At 40.7% G+C, this 24,516-nt stretch overlaps 1 protein-coding gene across 3 annotated transcripts in view; it reads left to right on the top strand.

The window, feature by feature from the left end:
- Positions 1-24,516, top strand: part of LTBP1 (latent transforming growth factor beta binding protein 1) — a 212,997-nt gene that overhangs the window by 51,432 nt on the left and 137,049 nt on the right. For all 3 annotated transcript variants that reach the window (XM_025193791.1, XM_025193792.1, XM_025193793.1), the window contains exons 4-5: positions 8,825-8,927; positions 17,758-17,829. In XM_025193791.1, coding sequence (XP_025049576.1) covers positions 8,825-8,927; positions 17,758-17,829 — 175 coding nt within the window. The remainder of the gene's footprint in view (positions 1-8,824; positions 8,928-17,757; positions 17,830-24,516) is intronic.

Genomic DNA, 24,516 nt, shown 5'->3' with positions numbered 1-24,516 from the left:
TCTTGTTATTTCCCAAAATACTTTTATAGTGTTAGTGGTGGACCCAGTAAAGTTTGTACTGCTACTCTGAGACCTATTCATTCTGTATGTGATTACTTTGGATTTAAATTGTTATGGGACATTTTGATGTTAATGGAATATGAATTCACACAAGTGCCTATCATATGTCAAGATGTATGTAAAGAAAATTAAGCCGTGTCAGTTTTTCTGAAATATCAGTTAGCTTCTGTTTGGAGATACTTCTGTAATTTTCTGTATTCACTGGCATTTAAGAAAATATGTCCTAGTTATAATGCACTTGTTTACAAATTAGAGCTTTCCCAAATTTGAGTAGATTTCTTTCTATATAAATGTAAATGTAGAAGAATTATTACTAAATGCAAGCTAATAAATAACACCCTGATATCTAAGAAGCAAGATGAAGCTAGAGAAACTTCTTGCTACAAATTTGACTAAACTAGGGCAATTTCTATATGTCATATCATTAACTTGTTATAATCTGCTCTCTTTTGCAAGATTTTTTCCTGGATTTCTTAAATTTGGTCTGGTTTGCAAAACATTTCTAACTTAATCAAAATGTCATATTTAAAAAGAATATGTAGTTGAAATAGTTTTGTTTACTGAATATGCTCTGCACCAGGCTTAAGCATGGCCCAACACTATCACTTTTTAAGTTACCTATTAAGTAATGTATAGAACGACTGGTTTTGCTTTTAAGTAATAAAGGCCTGAGCTGCCTCAGACACACTTCTGTCCCTAGTATACTGGAAGAGGCAATAGACATGCTTCTATTGCTGGTTTTGCCACTGAACTGCTGAATGACTTTGGGCATAGCACTTCATTTCTCTGTGTGTCAGTTCCCCCATCTGTAAAGGTAATTGTCCTTTTCCCATTGTAAAGTGCTTTAAATCTCCTAATGAAAAATGCTATATGAGAGCAAGGCTTTAGTTAGTATTCTCATGCCATACTGTTCTATTTGAGAACAGCAAGGATGCCTGAGCTTGGAGCTCTGCTTGCATTTTTAGGTAAAATGTGAGATACTGTAACAATATATTTGAAAATTAAATTTAAACAATACATGAGGAAGCACCTAAAGCTTATCTGAGGATGCCTCTGTTTAATAAATGTGTTCATTAATATATATAAATAAATAAATAAATAATACAAGTGAAAAATATAAACCTTACCAAGCTCTCCATTGGGAATTTTAAGTTATGATGTCTTTCAGTGTGACCAACATCCTCTCAAATATTTTGTTAATTATTATGTGAATCGTGATTATGTCTGAAGAACATAAGGTTTACTTGATAAATATCCTTTATTTTAGTAAATTTAATAAATAATTATTTTAATAAAGTTTTTCAGTAATGATTTTCTATAAATGTACGTATTTAATATTGGAGTGGCGTCCCTCTTTTTAGCATTGGTTTTGGCAGAGTGTTGAATGAACAGAAAAGTGCATAGTTATGGGAAGAGTTCAGAAATTGGCAAGTTTCAGAGGATATAACTAATCCAGATACAATATTTTATGTAAATAATATATGATATGCTCATTTTATACATATCCAGGATTAGCCTGGGAGCATAGCAATTGGAGTATGCCATTTTGTTAGACATTACGTTTATTTGTGTATTAAAGAATATAAGATCCATAAATGGAAACTTATTAATTTTATTTTTTTATAAATATGGCATATTATAATTTGTCATAGTCTTAAAAAAGGAAAGTAAAATCAGATGTTTTACACTATAGTACTATTTTTATGAAACACTTTTAAAGCTTTTTTTTTTCTTCTTCAGAGTAGTCTTAAAAATACCATCTCATAAAATAAAATAGTTGTCTGGAATTCCTTGAAGCTCATGGTTTGGCTTCAGGAGATTTTATACAAATAAACTGTCAGAAATCAGTGTATATCCATTTACAGGGTTTAATGCTCCATCCACAATTGTTTCTTTGCAAAATCAATACCCTAAAATATCAATGGATTAAAGATATATCAGATACCAAAAGAACATCAAACATTGTTTTAATTACTTGAATAAGAGAAAGCTGGATAATTTTTACTCGCCTGTAAGGAATGTTCTGTTTAAGCCAAAACAAATTCTTTGCAAGTTCTTTTAGAAAGTCTGGAAGTATTTAAGAGTTTCTCTCCTCTCCTTTTGAGACAATGGCTGTTACTGAGCCAGTATTATTGGACAGCATTTGTAACAACTTGTCATTTGGATGTTCAGTAGGCTAATTAAATATGCTGGTAATTATATCATCAATGTGGTTTGGTAAAATTGAGGCCTATTACTCTGTTTGCAGTTCATATAGAATAAAAGATGTAACCATCCAATGACTGCCTGCTGACCAGCTTATAAAAATTTCAACAGAGTATCCATTCACTTTGGAGCTTTGCTATTGTGGAATGTTAAATGTAGTCTTTGAGCTGAATCCTGAAGCCATTAGTTACTAGTCAGGCAAAGCACTGCTTGATTTCAATCATGGTTAATCATGTAGGGTTCCCTTATTAACAGCTATCTTGTGGTTTTTCAGTAAAAGTAGGGAGCTGCAGCAGGATCATGCAGCAATGGAAGTCCAGGGCGACATTCTGGTGACTCAGACAAATTCTTTGTGATTGCTCTGGGACTGATTGCAAGTCTGGGATCTTTACCAGAGGGAACTAGATGAATTCCTCCCTGTAATGGTTCATCTGAAATGGAGAAAGAAGAGTGGGTATAGAGGACATGTCCTTGGTCCTTTTGAGGAGGTTAGCACCAGTGGTAGCCCCCAGTGTGCTGCTGCTGCTGCTTCTTCTTCTTTTTTTTTTTTTTTTTTGCATATGAACAATAAAAGAACTGGGATTGTGGCTGCAGGCTGCAGAGGGGAACAGGCATTGAGACTTGGATGGTTCCCATGCACCAGAGCCAGGTCAGCCACAACTGAAACCTAATGGTGGGAATGCTCTCTGCATCCTTCTCTTATGTAAAGTATAAGCAATATGAAAATTAGAAATGTACAGATATTAAAAATGATCCGTCTTAAGGACAGTAGAAGTCAATACTTGGTGATTGTTCACAGTAAAGCCTGGTTACTTAGTTCAAGTGTAAACTTAAGTGGCTGAGTTGCACTAAATGATGTGGCATCTCTAATTGCTATGGATTTTTCTAGGATGGTCACCTACTTATCGTTTGTCTCATAAAGTAGGATAGAGAAGCTAAAGATATAGGGTGGCAGATAGGTGAGTCTGTTAAGGAAGATGTAGCTTGAATTCACATTTCTGGGCCCTGCAGAAATGTAGCTTCTACTCTGTGGGGTTTAGCATCTGTGAAAGGGAGGAACATTTTAGGAAAGTGCGGCTGGCTGGGAAACAGGTTGAACAGGGACATTGATGTTGGAAGGATTGGAAATACTCTGTTGGAAGTAGCAGAGAAACCAAAGCTCATTAGGCATGCAAAAACAGACTTCATTTCTGCCTGATATAGAAGTTCTGCATGCCAGTCATCTTCTGCATGGCTAAGGATCAACATAGCAGCAGTTCTGGTGACCATTTATACAGAGCTGTAGACTTCTGTGTGGCAGATACCTTCCCTTATTGTCCAGTTCCTAAGGTGAGCTGGACTGTAAGCACATTTTCCCCAATACTTCAAGTTTCAGTTTACCATCAATGTAGTGGGATCAACAACTTTAATTGTTGCCAGTATTTACTGACAGGGCTGCAAACCTTGATTGCCAGATGACTCAGAATTTGGAATCCTTATGCTTGCTTATGGTTTTTATATGGAAATTTGAAACAGATATGACCACAGAGATCATGGTTTTCAGTGTAGTACAAATGCTACAGCACCACACCTAAACTCAGAGAGGGGTTTGGTCCATCATCATTATCTCCATTAAATGTTATGTTTTAAATTTAGTACCGTTAAATGACACATTTCATATTCCAAAAATAAAAATAAAGCAATTAAACCATGCTTCTGGAGCCTTTCCTCTGTACAGTCACGCTGGTTAAGATGTGCTCTTGGTGCTTGCCACCTTGTGAAGAAGCTGTGCCCCCTGGGTATTACATAAGTGCCTGTCCTGGCTCAGATGCTCCGTGTCTGAGATCTTGAGGGCAGGAGCAGCATCAGCCACCTCAGTTCCTCTCGCTGAATTGCAGAGACCAAATAGTAATAGAAGTGAGGCAAAAGCATAGGGGCAGGGAGTAGGGGAAGAATATGAGTGCAGATATGCACAGACAACACTGACAAAGAACTCCAGAGAAGAACTCTGTTCTTCTGTCCAGTGAGCAGTCCTAAGAAAGCAGGCTGAGCAGTTCTAGTTAAAAAGAAAAACAGTCCATCTAAACAGAATGTCCAATTGAGATACCAGGTTGAGAGGGCAGTGTTATATAAAGCTGTGAATACAACACTTTCTAAATATTTTGGGCTATCACCTTGAAGGAAACATTATGGGTCCTGACAGACATGTAGCTTTCCACTCTAACTCATGGCTCTTCAAAAGAAGCACCATGAGTTACCTTCATCTCCCAGATCCAACAGACATTCGCTGTTGGGTCCCAGGGGTTGGATCAAGCTGCAGGTTATAGCAGCTGCAAGTCTGCAGCTGCTCTCCCCTAGCCCTGCCCCTTCCTCCTCCCTTCCCCCTCCCCCCAGCTACAGTGCTGTCTTCAGAATGGGATGGGGGAAAGGGAGCAGAGGGAGCTTGATTTGGGGTTTGCCCAGCCAGCACTGGAAAGTGGGATGGGTGGCTTGGAGCCTGCCCCCTGTCCCTCCACCTTGGAGGGGCTCCAAAACCCAGAGAGAATTCCCTCCCTTCTCTTCTCTTCCTCCCATTCTGAAGACAGTGCCAGGAGCAGGGCTGTGCTGTGTCAGCCGAGCCATGCTCCCAGCATGGGCTGACACAAGTTAATGAAAGCACTCTGCTTTGGAGTGTCTTCAGCTGAATCCTCTGTGAAGAACTCCCCCTCTCTCTTCCCATCACTTGGGTCATTCCAAGTGGAGCCTTCTCTTTCTCTCTTGCTTTATTTTTGGTTCAGGCTGGTCAACCAGGTAACTTGGCTGGATAAATTCCTGAGGGGAGCGGGGAACGCTGTCTTCCTTGTGGTGGGCATTTTGGAAAGCAACAAGCAACATGTCTCCCGGCCTGGATGATTCGCTGTAAGTAAAGACTTGGAAATTAGCCAGGAGTTAGGATTTATGTTTAGGCCAGACACATTACCAAGAAGCACTTCCAGTCCACTCCGGGGTCCACTGGGGAGTGGGCTGGGGGACACCCCCTCCCCGGCTCAGCGACTGGTGCCTCCTGGGTCTGTGGGGGCACCAGGAGTCCCCCTGTGGCTGATCATCAAGGTGGGGGGGTGGGGCATGGGGTGGCCCCCTGCGCGCTCCCGGGCGGACCCGGAAGTGGACCAGAAGTACTTCCGGTCCACTTCCAGGTTCGCTGCTGAGCACATGGGGGGACCCCCTGCACTCCTGTGGGATGCTCCATGCGCCCCAGCATTGCAGCATTCACAAGCTGCACTGGTACCTCGAGGTATGTAGAAGAAACTTTTAAAGCTGTGTCTGTGTCCAAATCTCTGATTCTCCAAATCAGCATCGAATCTTCAGATTCGGATTCAGCTGAATCAAATCAGGGACAGTGATCCAAATCAACAAATTGAATCACTGTCCCTGATTTCGGCCGAATCCGAATTGAATAGGGCCCGCTTTGTACACTCCTACTTCATTGTAGCACCCCCTACTGTGCTGCTACATCCTCATGTAATGAGGGTTCAGACTGTCACAGGATCAGTCGCTTTTAAAGCACTCTGCAGCCACGCACTTCTGTAAGGGCATGGCTGTAGAATGCTTCAGAAAGTCAGTTGCATGACAAGATGTCACTTGTGTCAGCACCTTATGAATACTTTCTAAATGGTATGAGCTGTAAGATTTGCAATTTGAGGTACTGAGTAACAGGATTCAGTATATAATTTCATCTGCTCAGAGACAGTTTTGTTTTACTTAGGCACTTTGGAGTTATGGCATGTCTTTATTGATGATACATATGTAAAATCTAGCAGGTTTTCTGAAAGCCTTTACCCTCTTTAAAACATAATGCTAAACCTACTATACCAGGATTGCCTCAGGCTGTAGGGAAAAAGACTTGCAGTTAAATCCTGGCCCTACTGAATACAGTAGACTTTTTGTCTGATTCCTGTCTCTTAACTGATATGTCTCTCCTCCAGTGGCAGATGAAATCTTATTTCAGAGTGCAATAGATACACAGACTAGGAGAATAGTCTTTAAAAAAACATAAGAACTTCCTATTCCTGTTTAGACTAACAGTTCTGAAAACACTGGACATTTTCAAGTATTTTCACAATTCTTAATTTTTAGATTTTTACTTTGATATTGAAGTTTTACCCTTTCTGACGTGAAGAGATACGTCTTTCTTGAAAAGGATGTGTCCTCCTATAATTCTTTGGGTAATTGGTTGCTTGAGAATGCTGGGCACAGGCCTCACTGGCCTGAGAGAACCTCTTCCAATCTTACATTCCTATGTTCAAGTGCAGGTAGTTTCTGTAGCAGTTATTTTAATTCTTGGACAACATTTTCAAGAGCACCAAACTGACTTACTAGGCAAATTTCCATTTTTAAGTAGTAACATATAAAGTACATCCATACCGTAGACTGCAGTTCAGTGTAGCGATACTTGAGCTTTCTGTAAAAAAGAACGAGATTGAGAACCAGAAGAAGTCTAGTCACAGCAGCAAGGAGCTCTATGTGGGCTAATTTATTCTATTTCTCAGCAAGTTTAGTTAGTCTGTACAGGATTCCATAGGCACATCTTTTAACACTAAGGAATCTAAGACTCAAGCTGATACAGTTCAGGTTTGTAGGCGTGTAAGAGCCAAAGCTATTTTCAAACCTAGGACTTAGATTTTTAAGGTACAGAGAGCACATCTTCACTGCAGAATTGGATAAATAAGATGCAAGCCTCAGCACCTTGGTTAGTCTACTCAGCTGTAACCAGTTATGTTACTGAGCCATACCAAAATACCGTGGTCTCATTAGTACAGCACTCACCCCTCAATGCTTCCTTGATCTATGGTCTCTGTGTGCCCCATAGTCCCCTGTGCATCTAACTGAGCTGTTCTATGATTTGTTTCCCAGTGAATTTTGGGGAAAAGTTTTCTGTCTTTTTGAGCAGATGAGGAAATTGTAGGAAGATGTTGGGGGACTCAGTGCTGAAATGGTTTACACTGCATCCTCCCTGCAAAAACAGTGGGTTACCAGCGGCTGGGATTTAATATATACCCCACAAACAAACAACTATTTCATGCTGAAAGCACTATTAATCAGAGTTTTTTGTCTGTTGACAAAAAGGGGGCTTAGAGCCTGAATTAACTCTTCAGTGACAATATATCTTTTGGCTCATTAAAAATGCTTATACCAGACCATGCCTAGTTCATTATTCCCTTTGAACATACATTCAAAACATGTGTGGTGGCAGAGGTTCCATACTGCAGACACTTTTTGAATAGGCAGCAGGTGTATAACTACTTGGACTCTCTAATCTCTAGGCAAAAAAAATCCATCTAGAGCAGTGGTGCTCAACCCTTTGGCCCCACAGGCCAAATTGCATGGCACAGAGCTTTACTGTGGGCCAGAATGGGCCCTGAGACCCAGTACTGATCCCTCTCTTCTCTGTGCTCTGATATTGGGTCCTGGGACATGGCACCACCTCCTCCCACTCTACACATGCTGAGATTGGGTCAAGGGGGCCTGATATCACCTCCTCCCACCCATACTCTTAAGATTGGGCACTGGGGCCTCGTACTGCCCCTGCCTGGCCCTACATGCTGGGATTCGACATCCAATCTGGGGCTCTTCATGGGTCTGGATATTTGGCAGCAGGGGAATAGTGCCACCACTCCCATGGGGACACATGGGGTGTCCTGCACACTGGATGACATGTTGCCATGGGCCACATCTGGCACATCTGGATCATGCCTGATCTAGAGTTCTTTTGTCTTGCAACATGAAAAAAAAATGCCAGTAGTCAAGAGATAATTTAAATTTTGACTGCTGCTAAATGTTAATGACTTTACTGATAAAAGTACTAATCATGTTGTTCTTTTTCAGGGAAAACAACATTTTTTAAAATAAAGGAGTTATAGCTTAGTAAGAACTGCCAGGCTGAGTCAGTTATTTGAATGAATAAAGAGACGTATGTCTAGATATCTTAATAGAGGCCTGGCCTCTATTAAGTTCTCCTTCAGTTTTCAAATACTAGAATATTTCAGCATAATTTGGAAATGTTGGTAACTGCTTATAATAAACAGTAAGCATATTGGCTGGAACTTAAGGTTTTAGAGCCATTAGTACTTTAAAAATAAAATAGGAAAGAACGTAAAAGGAATTACTTACTACTATATATTTGTCTATTTTTTAAAAGAAAAATCCAAATGGTGTTTGAGATCATTTATCCGCCTTTGGAAAAGTGTAGGGACAGACTTTTAAGAGGAAGAATTGAAGGAGTTCATGCCAATGAAGAGTTTCTAGTGTGGAAATATACTTACTGATTTCAGTGGCATATTATTCTCTTTTGCTTTTTTAGTCCAGGAGTTGAAGGGAAAAATTACAAAGGCAAAATTTGTTAAAGCTGAACCAGTTCTCCTATATGCAAAAGGCCAGCCTAAAGCTGATGCATTACTTAAGTTCCACTGAGGTCTCCAGTGAGTCTTCAGTGGCCCTCTGCACAGGCAACAGATTACCCCAAGATGATTACAAGATACAGCTGCATTCCTCTTCTGAGTATGTTGCAATAACACTAACCTGAGTATTATTATTATTCCAGTGTGGCAAAGCACTCCCTGGTCTTTCAAAGCAAGAAGACTGCTGTGGAACTGTGGGTACTTCCTGGGGCTTTAATAAATGTCACAAATGTCCCAAGAAGCCATGTAAGTATGATTTCATTGTTGTTTTTTTAATTGCTTTCCTTTTCTGTTCTCTAAATATCATTTTTAAAAGAAAAAATAACATTATATTCTAAAAGAGCTATATCATCTGATATAAGAAAGGTGACAAAAGTTGGTACCCTTTTGTGACCTTCAAAGGCTAGCAAATTAAATGTTTTTATTTTACTCCCCTTAGAAAACTAGTGCTACATTGCTGCATTTTCTCAGTGTAAGGGAGCTAATGACATTGAATCATCTTGCCTCCTCCAGCTGGATTTATTTTGAATGTTCACACAGAAATGTTAAATTATAGAGGTGCCAGTTCCCTCTTGTAGAGAATGCAGTCACCTCTTGAGACCTTAAATGAACTTCTGAAATTTAAAGCCAAAACTTTCTAGGCTCTAAGCTGTCAGTTATATTGAAATACTTTTTCTACAATTAGGCTTCCAAGAAGATTTACCCAACACTTTGGCCTCATCTGCACAGGAAGCGGACTGCACAGTTCTTGCATACCCAAGTACTAAATGACTGTACAGTAACTGGCGTTACTGCACAGTAGCATCCCCGCACAGCTTCCTGGTGGTGCTGACTGCACTATAGCTCATTACTACTGCACAGTAGCGTCGCGTCACAGTTCATGTAGACATCACCTTTGACTAGTAGTTGACAAAATAATCAAAGATAGCTATTTAGTGATTTGCATGAAATGTAAACTTAATCTGTTGGATGAGTTTTAATAATAACCCTTACCATCAGGCTAAATAACTATTCTTATTTATTAATAGCAATAATGAAAACATCTCTCTCTTACAGAATGTTTTACATGAGTAGATCACAAAGCTCTTTACAAAAGATGCAATTATCATCAGGGATCCTGGTTTTCTCTGTTTAAAAATTGCAAATTCTCTGATACAAACCCCAAAATCTGCAATTAAAATGAAATGCTGCTACATACATACGTATGTACACACACATATATATATATGTATGTATGTATGTATGGTATGTATACGTATGTATCAATTGAACACACAGTTTTATTGATTTATTTACAATTTTAAAACAATTTTGAAGCTTACCAGTGTCTCAATGACTATAATAAAATAAATTCTAAATACCTATACATTTTGGTATTTGATTTGGGTTTTTTTATCATGGAAAATCAAAGCTCCCCCTAACCCCTCTGCTCACCAGGATGCTGGTCCAGGCCCCTCACTCCCAAGCTACAGCCCCAAAGCCCTGCAGGTGCCCCTCACCACCCACAGCCCCCTGCCCCTCAACCCTGCTGGAGAGGGCCCCCAGCTGCCAGGGATATGGGGCCAGGGACCTGGGTCCGCAGCCTCCTGCCCCCTGCAGCAGCGCCCAAGCCCAGGCTGCCACCTATGGGAGGTCTGAGTGGGGAGCAGAACATGGAGCCCAGCTCCCCCTCCCCTGCAGGTGGCACAGCTAGACCAGAGCCCATGTGGAGGGTGGATGCAGGCTGCCCACTGCGGGCATGGGCTCCCTGCTCTGCTGCCTTCCCTCCAGGGGCCTCTGTGGCCCAGTGAGTAGGACCCAGCATGGTAGGGCAGAGCGGGGCCAGGAGGGAAAGCTTGTTGCCACAGCTGGGAACATGTACATGGAGCCCCCTTCCTGACTGCCCTCCTCCCGCTCCCCCCAGCCTCTTTCAGGCTGGAACTCTGCCAGCCTGCAGAGACCTCTTTGCAAAAGTGGAAAATCCATGTGTTTCTCCATTAAAATGAGAAATCCCTGTTTTTCTCAGTTAAAAGGGAAAATCCACGGTTTTTTTCCGTTTTCCCATGAGAAATGGAAAACCTGGATCCCTGATTATCATTATACCCATTTCATATATGAGAAGAATCGGGCACACAGAGATGGTGCGACTTTCACAAAGTAACCCAGCAGACCCATGGCAATGCAGGGAATTAAACATACTTCTATTTCAGCACTTTGTACAATAAGCCCACTTTGCCTCTTTACATTTAGCAACAGTAGGTTCCTAAGCCAGGGAAATACATTGATTGTTTTGCCTACAAATATTTGTCTCCAACTCTAGTAATGTATTCTATGTAAAATTCTCAAACAAAAAAAGCTTTAGATCATAGTATCACTGACCTTTCCTGGGTATTACATGTGTTCTGGTGGGCCAGTGTTGCCAGGGGTTCCAGATTCTCGGGAGTATTAATACTGCACTGATTTTTATTGAGTTAGTCTGGCCAATTGTTTTATGGGTAGGGCATTTTGTGTTTCAGAGCACCTTAGTTTAAAGACTAGTAAGGTACTTTTTGCATCTTAAAGGCTATATGCAGTAAGAGACTTAAGCAGAGCATAACTGGCCAGTACTACACTATACACATCAGTTTTTAGTAGCAAGAAAGGAAGTGATATCTCCCATAGTAACAGCAAACCTCCAGCCACTGCTCCTGCAATGCATGCTGCCACCATTTCTCTGCACTGTGCTTCCAGAGCTGCTGCAGAGAAGTGGCAAGGTGCAAGGGAGAGAGGGCAATGAGGGTGTTCAGTGCCCGCTTGTTCATTAGGGTATCCCTTATGCAATGCCCAGGGCTCATTTCTGCTCACCCACTCATAGTTACACTACTAGACTTAGGCACGTTGGGCCTCTTTGCATGTGTTCTGGAGGTGGGGGACATTTAAATTAGAGTGGCTCCAAGGGCCACTCTAAAGCACATGCAGTGTCTTGTGTATTCAGCATCCCTCACTTCAAAATGGTGGTGGGGGCTCTTTAACTAAAGCTCGTTTGACAAGCTTTAGTTAAAGCACCCCCGCCACCATTTTGAAGTATGGAGACACTGAATACACAAGACGTGGAGGCTGCTGAAGCATGCTAATGAGCATGATCCAACAGACTCAATTAATTGAGGCTGCTCTGACACCCTGTAATTATAGTGTGTCGGAGCAGCATCCCCACACATCTATAGGCACCCATTAAAACTAAGTGCTGCAGGGTCTAAATTTTTAAACCCAACTCCCATAGCAGAATTCAGAGCCACCTGCACTTCTTGTATGATACAAGGGGAGAATTAGATGCCTCAGAGTGGAATCTAGAACAGCCAGTTTGCTGAGTAGGTAATCATCTAAATGAATCTCTGCGTGCAGGTGACTGGAGAGAGCCAATAGGAAGTATTGAGGAATGGGCTGTGTTTTAAATCCTGTTTCCCAAAGGCATCTCCATCCACTTCAGAGCCATAGCCCAGAATGCTCTCTTGAAGGTAGGCATGAAAACCCTTTCTCCAAGAACTGATGGGTCACTCTTGTAAGTGTCAGTGGTATTGGAACTACATCTCCTGAATGATGTGTGTTCCTCCCTTAGGTCAAGGAGGAACTTCAAGCCACATCTCCCTAACTGCTGTGCAAATGCTGTACCTACTAAAATATTACATAAAGGTGAGAGCAGCATCTCACTTCCTCCTTTAGCTTAAAAAAGAATCTGCAGGTGCCACTATCTTTTTCTGGAGTTTGATCCTATATTTGTGTATTAGGTATGGTGCAGTTAGGCTGGAACTTAATTGGAGGAATGCATAGCTTCTGAATCGCAGTCCTCCTTCTCAGTGGTTGAAAAGAATAGGCATAACCATTTAGTATGTAGAAATTTACCACTGAAAACTGAGCTAACAACACACGAGCACATTTGTAAAAACAGGCTAATTGATATGAAATACTATTATTTTATTCTTCTAATTAGTGCAAAAAAGTCAGGTTATTTGTAAGACATAGGGAGCAATTGATACATAAAACTTGTGGGATTTTGCAATAGTAAGCTTGGAGATACTTCCTGACTGAGTAATGAGTGTGGAGTTCGTAAACATGTGGGGTATTCATGTTTTTTTATTCAGGTACCTGCTGAAAGAAAGAATCTTCCTTCTTATGAAACCCTCTCTCCCATGCACCCTTTTACTATTTTAAAGTATTTTGTAGGCTGACTCATTTTGCATAAAGCTAAGCAAATTGACTCAGCTTTAAAACTACCAGAAAGGAAGGAATAGGAAGGAATTAAGTATTAAACACATTGACATTTGAATGGTATTCATGCCTGATTGCTGATTCATTCACAGGATGCAGTTTCAGGGTCATGATACTCCCATGTCATTTTTCCAGTTTTCTTTTGTGAATTGGTATTACTTTCCCACTTGATATTTTGGAAGAAAACAAATTTTCTTTGGCTTTCTCTTTTGTGGTGTTATGCTTCCTGACCTTTCCTTAAGATTGATGCATTTTTATAATGCCAAGTTTTGCACAGGTTGAATGTCCTATTTGGTTGTCAAGAAGACCCCAGTTCAGCAAAGCATTTAAGCATAGCTCAAGTTTCACTACCAGGAAGTACCACAATTCTTTCTTTTGTTTCCCTGTTTAGTTATATACTGTAGCATGTGCTTCATTTTAGGCATGTTGTTAAGTCCCATTGACTTAAATGGAACTTTTGCATATATGTAAATATGTACTTTAGTGACTTACTAAATACTGTCTGCTGAAAGTTTTACTTTGGCCCTGCAGTGTACGTATGCCTTGGCTCAAGACTGCTGCTGTGGTTATAAGTTTAATTCTGTTTTAGAACAGTGAAAAACATGAGCAGAAAATTAGAAAAATGCTGCTATGGCTGCCAGAGCCATTTTGTCCTGTTTAGATGCAAGTTGACAGGAATGAATGATGGGACTGGTGAAGCCTCGGTTCCAACCTCACATCCAGCAGTGCATTGTACAGAATAGCTGAGTTGATGTGAAGGAGACAGTAAGCCGCACCAGGAAAAGGATACATACCATAGTACAGTTATCCCTTAGGAAAAGGACAAAAGGCCCATTTCTGCTATACTGCCCCTAGTTTGACTAGATTGCCCACCCTCATCATAGAAAATAACAGTGAAGCAGTCATTGATTTCAATGAGAATTGAATTGGGTCTGTAGTGAAAGTGCATAATGACATAAAATAACTCATTGGGCATGTCTATGCAAGCTTAGTGTTCTGTGTGTGCTGTTTACATGTGCACCCAGGACTGCAGTACGTTGAGCAAGGTCAGAGTAGCTCTGGCTGGTAGAGGGCCCTGGGGGTCAGCCTGCCATCCCAGAGCTACTCCCCCCCCCAGCTCAATGTGCTGCAGAGTGAGTGGCTGGGGGACAAGGCTGATTCAGCAGGGGGCTAGCCAGCAGACAGCCCATGCACTGAAGCACCCTTCTGCCCTAGCCAGCCGGGGCAGTGTCTACTCATGTGCTTCTGAGGAGTGAAAAACTCTGCAGCAGGATAGTACTTGTAAGTACAAGTACTATCCTGCTGCAGAGTAAATGAGTTTACTTCAACCTAATAGAGGCACACGTGTGGACTCGCGACATTTACTATGCAGCTAATTAGCCTACTGCACATTCAACATCTTGTGTAGATGTACCCAATAATGGCCTAACTGCTCCTCGTTAAATCTGTATTAAAACTCCCACTGGGCGCGTCTACCTGTGCAATTAATGCAACTGAATAAACTCCAGCACAATTTGCACTGGAGTAAACTAATACGAACATCACCATCTACATATTTAGGCTCAGTAATTTACTCTGCTGTTGGATAGTACTTGTGTCTGATGGAACTATCTGACAGCACAGTCAATTAGCCCACACCAGTGTAATTGCTGCACATGTGTAGACAGTGATGCTTTAATGTGCAACAAATTAGTCTACTGTGCTTTAAAGCACACATGTAGACATGCCTGTTGACTTCACTGGAAGCCAATAGGCCAATAGTGAGACTTTTCACTCTAAGTTCCATTTGTTTTAAAATACTAATATTGGGATGTAATTGGAGCTGCTTCATAATAATATATGAAGCAGCTCCATCAGGATTCTGTGCATCAACCTGGTTATTAGGAAACTCACTAGAAAAACAGGCTGAAAGGAAAATAAGTATGGTTTGACCCCTCAGTGAATACTTGATGAACATTGAGGAGCAATGCTTGTTCTACTATGTTTGAGAGGAAAGGTTTTTTGGGGGGGTCCTGGCTTTTACAGGACTTCATTCTTGCATAAGTCCTGGACTATCATGGCTACAACATCACTCTGACTCTGACACTACCTCCTCCCCACCCAACCCACAAAAATGAGTTTTATGTAGAGTGCCTGGAGCCTGGGAAGAATGTGGAAGAATAAAAGGAGTCTGGCAGTTTTAAAAGGACCTTTTGAAAGAGAAGAGTTATTCAGGGGTACCAAAGAGTGGTCTTTGGAGTGGGAGAGAGGGAACACTGAAGAAAATAAGTTGCCTGGCTTACTGTCAGGGAATGGTAAACCCTGCATAGGAGAGATGCATACAGAGACTGCTTGTTGTTGGTACATCTTTTTTTTTAATCTCTAAATGCTTTGTTTCTACTTCTAAACATTATGGTTTTAAGAAGGCTCTCTTGTCACTGCGTGCCATCAGCCATTAACTTCTGAAGCAAACTGCAGGTGTCAGAATTAATTCAGACCTGCTGGGTAAACATAGTCAATGCACAGGGCCCAGTTGAGGGAGTGGGAGAATTGCAGAATTCTACCCCCAGGACAGGTAAAGGCATCTGAGGCCTGACACGTGAATAAATGCCATCAGAAAATCAGCAATAGATTGGATAAAGGTGCAGATATCCCTAGAACCATGACATCATGGGATTTCTATAGATGTGCTCTGACACATTCTATTTAGAACGCTTCAGCATAGCCTCATCGTCATGTGTATTAAGCTCCACCCCATGTTTCAGAACGTCTGCAGGGTTGCTTTAATAAAACCTAGTCAAATGAGCTTGAGTTAGAGTGCCCCTCTGGCCATGTCAGTACTTAATACACACACTTAATAGACACAAGGAGCTTAATCCACGTGATGGTGAAATGTTTAAATTAGAGCAACTGTCCAGGAATTGCTCTAATTAAAATGCTCCCCCCTGACCTCCAAGCACGTGCATAGGCAGCCATAACATCCAACTATTTCATTCAAAATCAAATAATTACACCCACAGTAAAAGCAGAAATTGCAAGCGTCTTAAAACCATGACTGCATGCCACTACATGAAGTAACGTGCCCATGTCTTCTCATAATATAATTAAAGGAAGCTGCATCTTTAGAAACTTACAAATATTATATATTTATTGTATTACTGTAGCACTTAGTCATTTTACCTGTTAAGATAATCTTGATCAGGAGGAATTTGCATTTTCACTGTCATTCTTCCCCCCTCTCTTCCCTACTCTACCTTTTTGTTTTCCTAATTTCCACCTATTTACATTCCCACTGACGTCCTGTCACACTTTTAGCTTCTCTCATTCCTTGGAGTCTCAGAACAGCAGAGACTTCCTATGCCTGAAGATGGGTGACTGCACCCGAAAGCTTGCAAAAAACCTTTTTCCAACTACTCAGTTGGTCTAATAAAAGATATCACATCTACACAAAGAACCTTGCCTGCCACTTTCTAACTAAGCAATTATTTGCAGAACAAAAACACAATAATTATTAAACAGCAAATATTTAACTCCAAAATTTGCTGCTGCAGTGACTGATTCCAGAAGAGATACATTTCCTTTTAATATGAAATGTAAAAAAAAAATAATTTAAATGATTCTTTTATCTTAACCTCTTACAACACAATAAAAAGTTACCACTTGCCTCTTTCGTTTTTTCTCTGTAGTTGACTGGTTCCCAGGTAAACTAAGCTTCAGGGATAAATGGGCAACTCCAATGTTCAATGCTAATGAAATCAAGTGAAAATGTGTTCCATTCAAACAGTTCTTTGTTAGCTGATAGCTTTGTATTGATGAAAAACTATTTTTAGACATTTGGCCCAGTTAATATGTAAAAAAATATTTAAAAAGAAAAAATAATTAACTAAATGTAAGGTGTATCTGCTATATCATTCTTACTGTGTAAATATTTTCTTGGCACTTGCTAAAGCACTTGTGGGTTCAGAATACCAAAAGTTTGTTCTTATATGTTTAATAAAATGTAACATGCTGCCAAAGTGTAACTTTCCATTTTGACTGTATTACAATTACTCAAAAAAGAAACTTCTCTCCATTGTATTACATTAAATTTGAGAGTCAGTGAACAGCTTTCAAGGTCTCCAAATCAATTTTAAGTAGAGAAAAAACAATAAATAAAGACAAAGACATTACTTAGATGAGGACCCTTTAGTTTGGCTAACTAAATTCAGTTTCTATTGTTATTCTGCCCTTTGTAATTGATATTAGAACATATGAATGGTCAGTAAATGAGACTTCTAAAACACAAAAGATTAAGAGAGAAATCACAGTTGTTTCCTTTCTTGTAGTGATGATTGAATGTTATAAAAATATAATGTTAGACTCCTTATTTTTCCCATGGATTTCAAATACGTCAGATGTATTATGATGTAGGCAGCAGCATGTGCTATAGTTAAGGTTTCAGACAAGTTCTTATTCTAACAATTATTTTCAGTAGCTTATTTATTTCTCAAACAACTAGTTTTCAAGTCAAAATTTTGCAGCTTGGTCTCTCCTTGAAGCTGGTGTTTGTAGATGCTTTGAGCAAAAATGAATCAAGTATATATGACAATGAGTAGAATAAAAACAAGTTTCTTAATTTCAAACTATTCTAATTGTTGTTGTATCTGAGATGCAGGATTTGATTGGATAATTAAAGGCAGTAGCCATACATACACAGACAACTGAATTTGCATGTACGTCCTTAACTTTGATATTTCCTGACTCTAAAGTGATTGCCCTGAGAAAACCTGACAAATATTAATGTAGGATTTTTTTAATACTTGCATAGTAATTTAAGTGTTGGGCTTTCTAAATAAATATGTTACACATTGTAATAACTAACCATTTTTTCCAGCTTATCCAGGATACGGTCAAATGCTGGAATGCCCTCAAGGTTACAAGAGGATCAATGCTACCTTTTGTCAGGGTAAGATATTTGTCATGAATTAACCTAAGTTCTTTTGAACAAATCTTATGAACTAAACTAATCTATCTGACTTATATTAGTGTGACAGGTGTATCAGTCCCCACCATTCAAAGTAGGACAAGGGATTCTGCACCCTGGGCAGGGACAGGAGCCAGCTGCCGATGGGGGTAACAGCTGGCCAGCAGTTGCTATTTTTGTGCCACCCCCAAATCAGCTCCCGTGGCTGCTACCCTAGTCAGTGCCCTCCCCTCTGGCCCCTCTGTTATGCTACTGATTCAAAGATCTCTTCAGTGTTAACATATTTATTGTACACATGAACATATACAATAAAAAGTGCAAAAAGAAACCAGACAAAAGTGGTAATATAGGATAGATTTTCTAAATTGCTGTTAGCGATAGGGTTTAATCCTGTCATTGATGCAAGGTATAGCTCTATTACATAGCTTGGATCCAAAATAGTGTAGAATATAGCATGGCAGCAGAACCCCTTTTATACTCTATGCCCACTGCTTGCAAGTCTAGGAGTCATCCACACAGACAGGGATCAAGTTGATGGCATTGGTACACATGCTTGCGCTGCAGCACCAGATGCTTTTAAAAGCGTTTGGTGCTGTGGCCCATGCATTTGTATAAACAGCGAAATGCACATCAGCTCTGAGATAATGGCAGCAGCACACTTTTGAACTAATACACATTGAAGGTGTTTTAGTTCAAAAGTGTACCGCTGCCATTTTCTCAGCGCTGACGTGCATTTTGCTATTTATACAAATGCATGTGATGCAGTTCTGGGCACGTCAGCTTGTGTGCAGAGCAGATTCAAGACTCAATTGATTGAGTCTGCTCTGATGTGCTGGTTCTCCAGCATGTTGGAGCAGACAAATGCATGCGTATAAATGCCCAGAAGAGATGATGAAGCTGCATTACAAATGGCAAAACCAGGCAGCCCAGTAGTAACGGGGGCATGTTTTAAAGCTGGCCAGCCCAGCCCATGATGTCTTAACCTCAAAGTTGGAGATATGACCTCAAATGAAATGCCCCTCCATGCAGTGTTGCAAGGCTATGTACTCCTGTGTGATATGCTTGCTACCATTCCATGGAGGCCTCCACACATCCACAGAAGCTGACTTTGAACTGAGTGGGTTTTTCAGATAATTCAGTACATCACTCTGAGGCTTTAGACAGCTAATACAGGCCCTGGGGCTTGTTTGGTGGCAGAATCAAGCCTTTAATAAGGTAGAACTATGTGAATTCAAATAGGAAGTCTTTGACATTTGACTTCACTGAACTTTTCCTATTTTCATTATTTAAACAGAATTTTTACTTTTAATTCTAGGTTTTCTAAACTTCACAATAATTTTTTCTGAGAAAATTTAAATATTTTCTTAAAGGGTTTTGTTGTTGTTGCTGAACCTTTTTCAGAACTTTTTCTGAAGTTCTTTAAAGCATGACCCACATTTTATTTTTTGCCCAATAATATATGCTGTTTAAAGCACTCTGGAATATATATTTTTCCATCCATCACCAAATAATTATTTTCTATATGTGTACTTTAAAAAAATTGTGTTTAGAAGTGAATGGGAACCCAGTGTCATTATGCTGTTGAGAAAAATGGACCTGATTCTGGGCTTATTTATAGCTATATTACTTTGGTAGTTCCATTTATTTTAATATAGTTTTTCCCATTTTACATTTATTATAACCAAGAGCAGAATTAGTCCTCAGAAAAGAGCAGTTCCTAGCTTCATGTCTAAGAAGAGGTTAACCTCTAGTAAGTCTTTGCAGAGTTACCCTTCAAGTCAAGCATATACATTCAAAAGCATGATCTCACTAAATACAGTGTTAGGCAGGAATGTCAATTTAAAATTAATTTGAATTCCTTATCGGTATTAGTCAATGAAATTAAGCAGAACTTTCCTTCCTTTGATTTTGTACAGTCCATACATCTAAAATGACTTACTTTGAAACTTGGAGGCTTTTGATTTAGTTATCTTCAAGGTTATAAGGCCAGCACATTTAGGGCATTTTCACAAAGTGGGTGTAAGTGGCCGCAAAGGATCTTTCTACCTTTGGACTGGTGAATGGTGTAACAGGCAAGGGATTTGCAGGCTGTACCAAGAAACAGGGGAAGAAACACAGAGAGAAAACAAGCAGATATTAAGGAACATGGTGGAGAGAACTGAGCAAGGAAGGAAGACGAGAGGGAAGGGTGAACTGAAGTCTCTTAATGGTGGTTTTGGCCTGTGGATATATATAAGGGCTATTGGTTTCATTGCAGGGACACAAGAAGCTGCTAAGATATACTTTGAGGGAGGGGAGAATAAGGGGATAACTGGTATTAAAACCCACGTAGCAACTTGGGAAAATGTAGTTAATGTACTTAATAAAAAAATCATCCAGTTATGAGAAGATACACAGTAGCCAGCCAAGTGAACAAGTGGTTGTACCAAAGGGCAAATAGTGCTGCTTTGAAGAACACAAGCAACATTTTCAAAATCTGCCACTTCTATCACATGTGAACCATTATTAGAACATTTCTCCATCAGACTGTGGCATACATGCTTCCTGACTTCTTAACAGCAACACTGTGCAAATCCCTCATTCAGGTTATGGGTTTGAGGCACTGGAGGAGAATGATAGCAGAGAAGGTAGGTTTGGGTCAGACGACTGGGGAAAAAAAGAAATGGAAAAGGTGTAGAAGGGAATGATGTGTACCTGCAGTCAGACCTGTGAGGGCAAGTCGTGGATACCTAGTAGAAGAAGGTGGAGCAGAGAAAAAAGAAAGGAACAGAGCAAGACAGCAGAATTAGAAGCCAAATCTTGAGGACTTCTTCCTGATAGAGACATATGAGGATGAGACATATAGAGGCCAAGCTTTTTATTAGACACACATGTTCCACACACTATCTATTAGACACACATTCTCCTTAACCATTTCTGGAGAAACTGCCTGAATGATATTGCCAGAATAGGCATCCTGGCTATTAACTGCAAAGTCTTTCAGCATCTGCAAAAAGTGACATGATCTGCAACGCAGCATTATGGCTGTCTAAAGGAGAGGATTCAGTATCATCCCCAACCCTCTGAGCTTGTTATGGTGGATAAAAAGGTAATAGTATTTGTTACCAGTGTGGAGCTAATATATAATAAATTTGGGCATACCAAGATGTAACAGTTTTATGAGTACTGTACATAGGGGGTCACTGAATAAAAGTTATTGTTGGTTTTTGATCTCGCTTTTTACTACAGGTAGTAGACTATTAATATACGTCTACAAGGGTCAAATTCAATGGGAAATACATATAAAGATAATGCAATGGCTTCTTTGAGCCAAGGGAGTGAAGAGGTGAAGTTGTCAGGTTTGTCTAGAGAGCTATTCGTGAGCTCTGGCAGGGGATCAAGTTGACACAGTAAGAGACCCTATATGAGAGTCTCTAGGGAATTAGTATACTTGTGGAATATAGTAAGCTAGAAATGCATATACTGTAGTCTGTTTTATTGTTTTTATATTTGCCTCAAACTACTTATATTCTGCAGAAATAACATATCACTTTTAAGGAGGTTGCTTTGTTACTAATTGCCCCAGACAGCTTCGTTTACCCTCTCGGGAGCAGCCATGAGGCGCAGATGTGCCTTTTTAGTAGAATGTGGTTGGAGAGGCAAGAATCTAGAGAGAGCTTGCTATCCACACGACGTAAACCTTGAGGATGCCAGCAGCAATGTTGAGATGGAAGACCTGTGGAGTGTTGCTTGTTGGATGTGGGGAAAGGAGTCACGTGTTTGCTCAAAAAATGGGAATGAACTGCAGAATGGGGAATAGTCAAGTATACCTATACATGCGCATATTTTCATGTTAAATTGCACCTTTCTGAAAATTATGCTGCCAATATGCCCTGGTGGTAGGTGCCAAAGCCCTGCCAGAGTAAGCAATACTAGAGATGTATTTTAAACTCCTTCCCACAGTCAAACAGCTTCCTAAAAACTGGTGTTATATTCAGGGCAGCCGAGAAAGATCACCCTTTTCTCCCACACATCATCCAGCTCTCACCATTTTTGAAAATTCTGATCTAAGTCCCTAATCAGCCTTTTCTGTTCCATTTTGTTTTTGCAGTCAAAAACCTCCTCAGTTTACAAAGCCAATGTGGTATTACTGTGATTAATAACCAGATCCTGATTATTTCCTTTTAACTGAGTGAACTAATGTAATGAAACAACTCTCTTAATAATGTGTGTTGGATAACAAAGAACCATCTGTGTGCACTTCCATTTGAATAGTTTAGTATAATTGCTATCAAGCTAGTTTTCCCCTCATTAATGCAGTAATTATCTTTTCAGTGGATGATTTATTACATATACACACATGAAGACCCCAAGGCTGCCTTTAAACTGAAAAGCCTATTAGCACAGTTTTATATTATTTGTCACAACATACAAGGCAACTCTAATTTCTGGTTCCTAATTTTTAAATAGGTTTAGGATTATATTTACTGTTTTTTCATTAGGATAATGGTTTTCTTGGGAAAATAAGTGGGATAAAAGAGCTGTCAAAGAGGTCAGGAGGGCAGAAATTAAGTTTGGGGGGAGGGGCTTTTAAAAAAGAAACTGACACATTGCTCTTTAAAATTTTGCTTTGAAGAATTATAAAAATACCTGGATATTTGTTGCTCCTCAGTTAGCTAGATAGCTGTTTATACTATGGTGCAGTCCTGTGAACATTTGCAAATGTACTTAACTTAAAGACAGTGAAATCTCATTGACTGTTGCTAATTCCCCGCTGTCTTTGGGAATGTACTTAAAGTGAAGCACATGTGGAATGGTTTATAGAACCAGGGTGCTTATTTGCACATTAATGGTTCAGCCAAATTTCACCATCGTATACATGGTTCTGGACTTCAGGATTTGTCTCACTGATTTCAGCAGCAGTTTCAGATAGATTTTTGTGATCATATATACGTTCCTGAAATATTGGATTTTCCAATAGGTTATTCAAACCTGTTATGTTATATCCTGGTCATGCATGCTATGTATATCTCATGGATTTACCCCTTGATATTACAAACTTTTCTTACAAGCTCCTTTGATCATCATTGAAAGGTTAATGCTAACCACCAATGGTATCTTCATTACCAGGGTATTTTCCAGTGCCTAAATAGGAAATAACTTCCATCAAAGGGTATTAAACATTATAGCTACAGGTGCAAGCTCCACAGTAGGACTTCCTAGGCCTCTAAATGCTGGAAACTATAAGAGGAGAGGGAAAAGGGCAGAGCAGCCTGCATAGTCCCGCACAAATACTCTTCCCCATAGCAGTATGCTCTATGCCACTGGGGTATAGAATATTGGACTAGATGGACCTGTGGTCTGACCCAGCATAGCATGTCTTATGTTCTTTATCTTCAGTGCTGCTATATGTTAACTGCTGCCAACTATTATGCCTTCGTTAAATGTTGCTATATTTTTTAAACCTAGTAAAAGTTCCCTAAATTATTGGGTGTCCCAGATAATATATTGTTCCAATGTTTTAATTGCAATCAAAAGCAAATAGGAAGTAGGCCTGCGTGAATAGGGAACTATTCAGTTCAAATTCAGATTTGGCCAATTCGGAGGACAGTGATTCCATTTGGAGATCTGATCACTGTTCTGAAACAATTTGGCCGCATCAGCTTTGGAAGATTCGGAGATATTCGGTGATTTGGATTGGCCAGGGAGAGGTAGGCACAGCTGAGTGGATGCAGTTTCTCCCACAGCTCCTTTGGGTGTGCCTGCCTCCGGCGCGCCGCCCCTCCCTCCCCGGGGGTGGGGGGGAGCCGTGGGAGAAGCCCCCATGGCGGCCCTACCTGGCCTCATCCTCCGGCTGTTCTTCCCTCTGACCCAACAGGGGGAGCCGCAGGGGCTCTGCCCTGCTGCCGCTTGCCCAGCTGGGGCAGGGGGGCGTGATGCAGGCATGGGTCACTCCAGGTGGCAGCAGGGCATAGCCCTAGCTCCTAGCACTGCCGTGCCTGCTGGCACGGCAGGGGCAGGATGCAGGGCTATGCCCTGCTGCCACTTGCCCCTTTCCACCTAGAGCGAGCTGTGCCCACATCCCGACCCTCCCCCCTGCCCCAAGTGGACAAGCAGCAGCAGGGAAGAGCCCCTGCTCCCAGTGCTGCAGCTCCCGCATTCCCGGTCCCTGCCCCTCTCCCTGAGTAATGCCCCCCCTGCCCTGTCTGGGCAGCTTGTCCCAGCCCCCATCCCTCCCTCCCTCCCCATTCCCCAACTCCAACAGACTTACCAGCTGGAGGCAGCTGTCAGCTGCCTGTTTAGTCTATGGCCAAATCTCCTGATTGCCTGAAGCTTTTCCCGAATCGATTCAGATGCTTCGAATCAACTTGGAGCTTTTACTTGGTCTCCCAGTTCAATTCAAATTTGGAGATTTGGTCCCTGAATCAAGGTGAATCTCCTCCAAATCGAATCAGCTACTGAAGCTTCGCACAGCCCTAACAGGAAGCTAGTGCACTATGGCCCTTATGTTCAGAAATTGCCCAGAATCCACCTTTTAACCAGCAGGCTCTTTTAGGTTTCTCTACTTGGAAACATGGCAATGGAAATATCCAGAATTACATGTCACTTCTTAAAATCTCAGTTCTTGAATTTTAACTGAATTAATCTAGGCCTGTGTGTGGCAGCATGCTGTTTTTAATTAATTATGTT

The sequence above is a fragment of the Alligator sinensis genome, unplaced genomic scaffold (genome assembly GCF_000455745.1).
Source record: "Alligator sinensis unplaced genomic scaffold, ASM45574v1 scaffold1473_1, whole genome shotgun sequence".
In the NCBI taxonomy this organism is placed as follows: domain Eukaryota; kingdom Metazoa; phylum Chordata; order Crocodylia; family Alligatoridae; genus Alligator; species Alligator sinensis.
The sequence above is the reverse complement of the archived record's forward strand: the minus strand, read 5'-3'. Positions and strand labels throughout refer to the sequence as shown.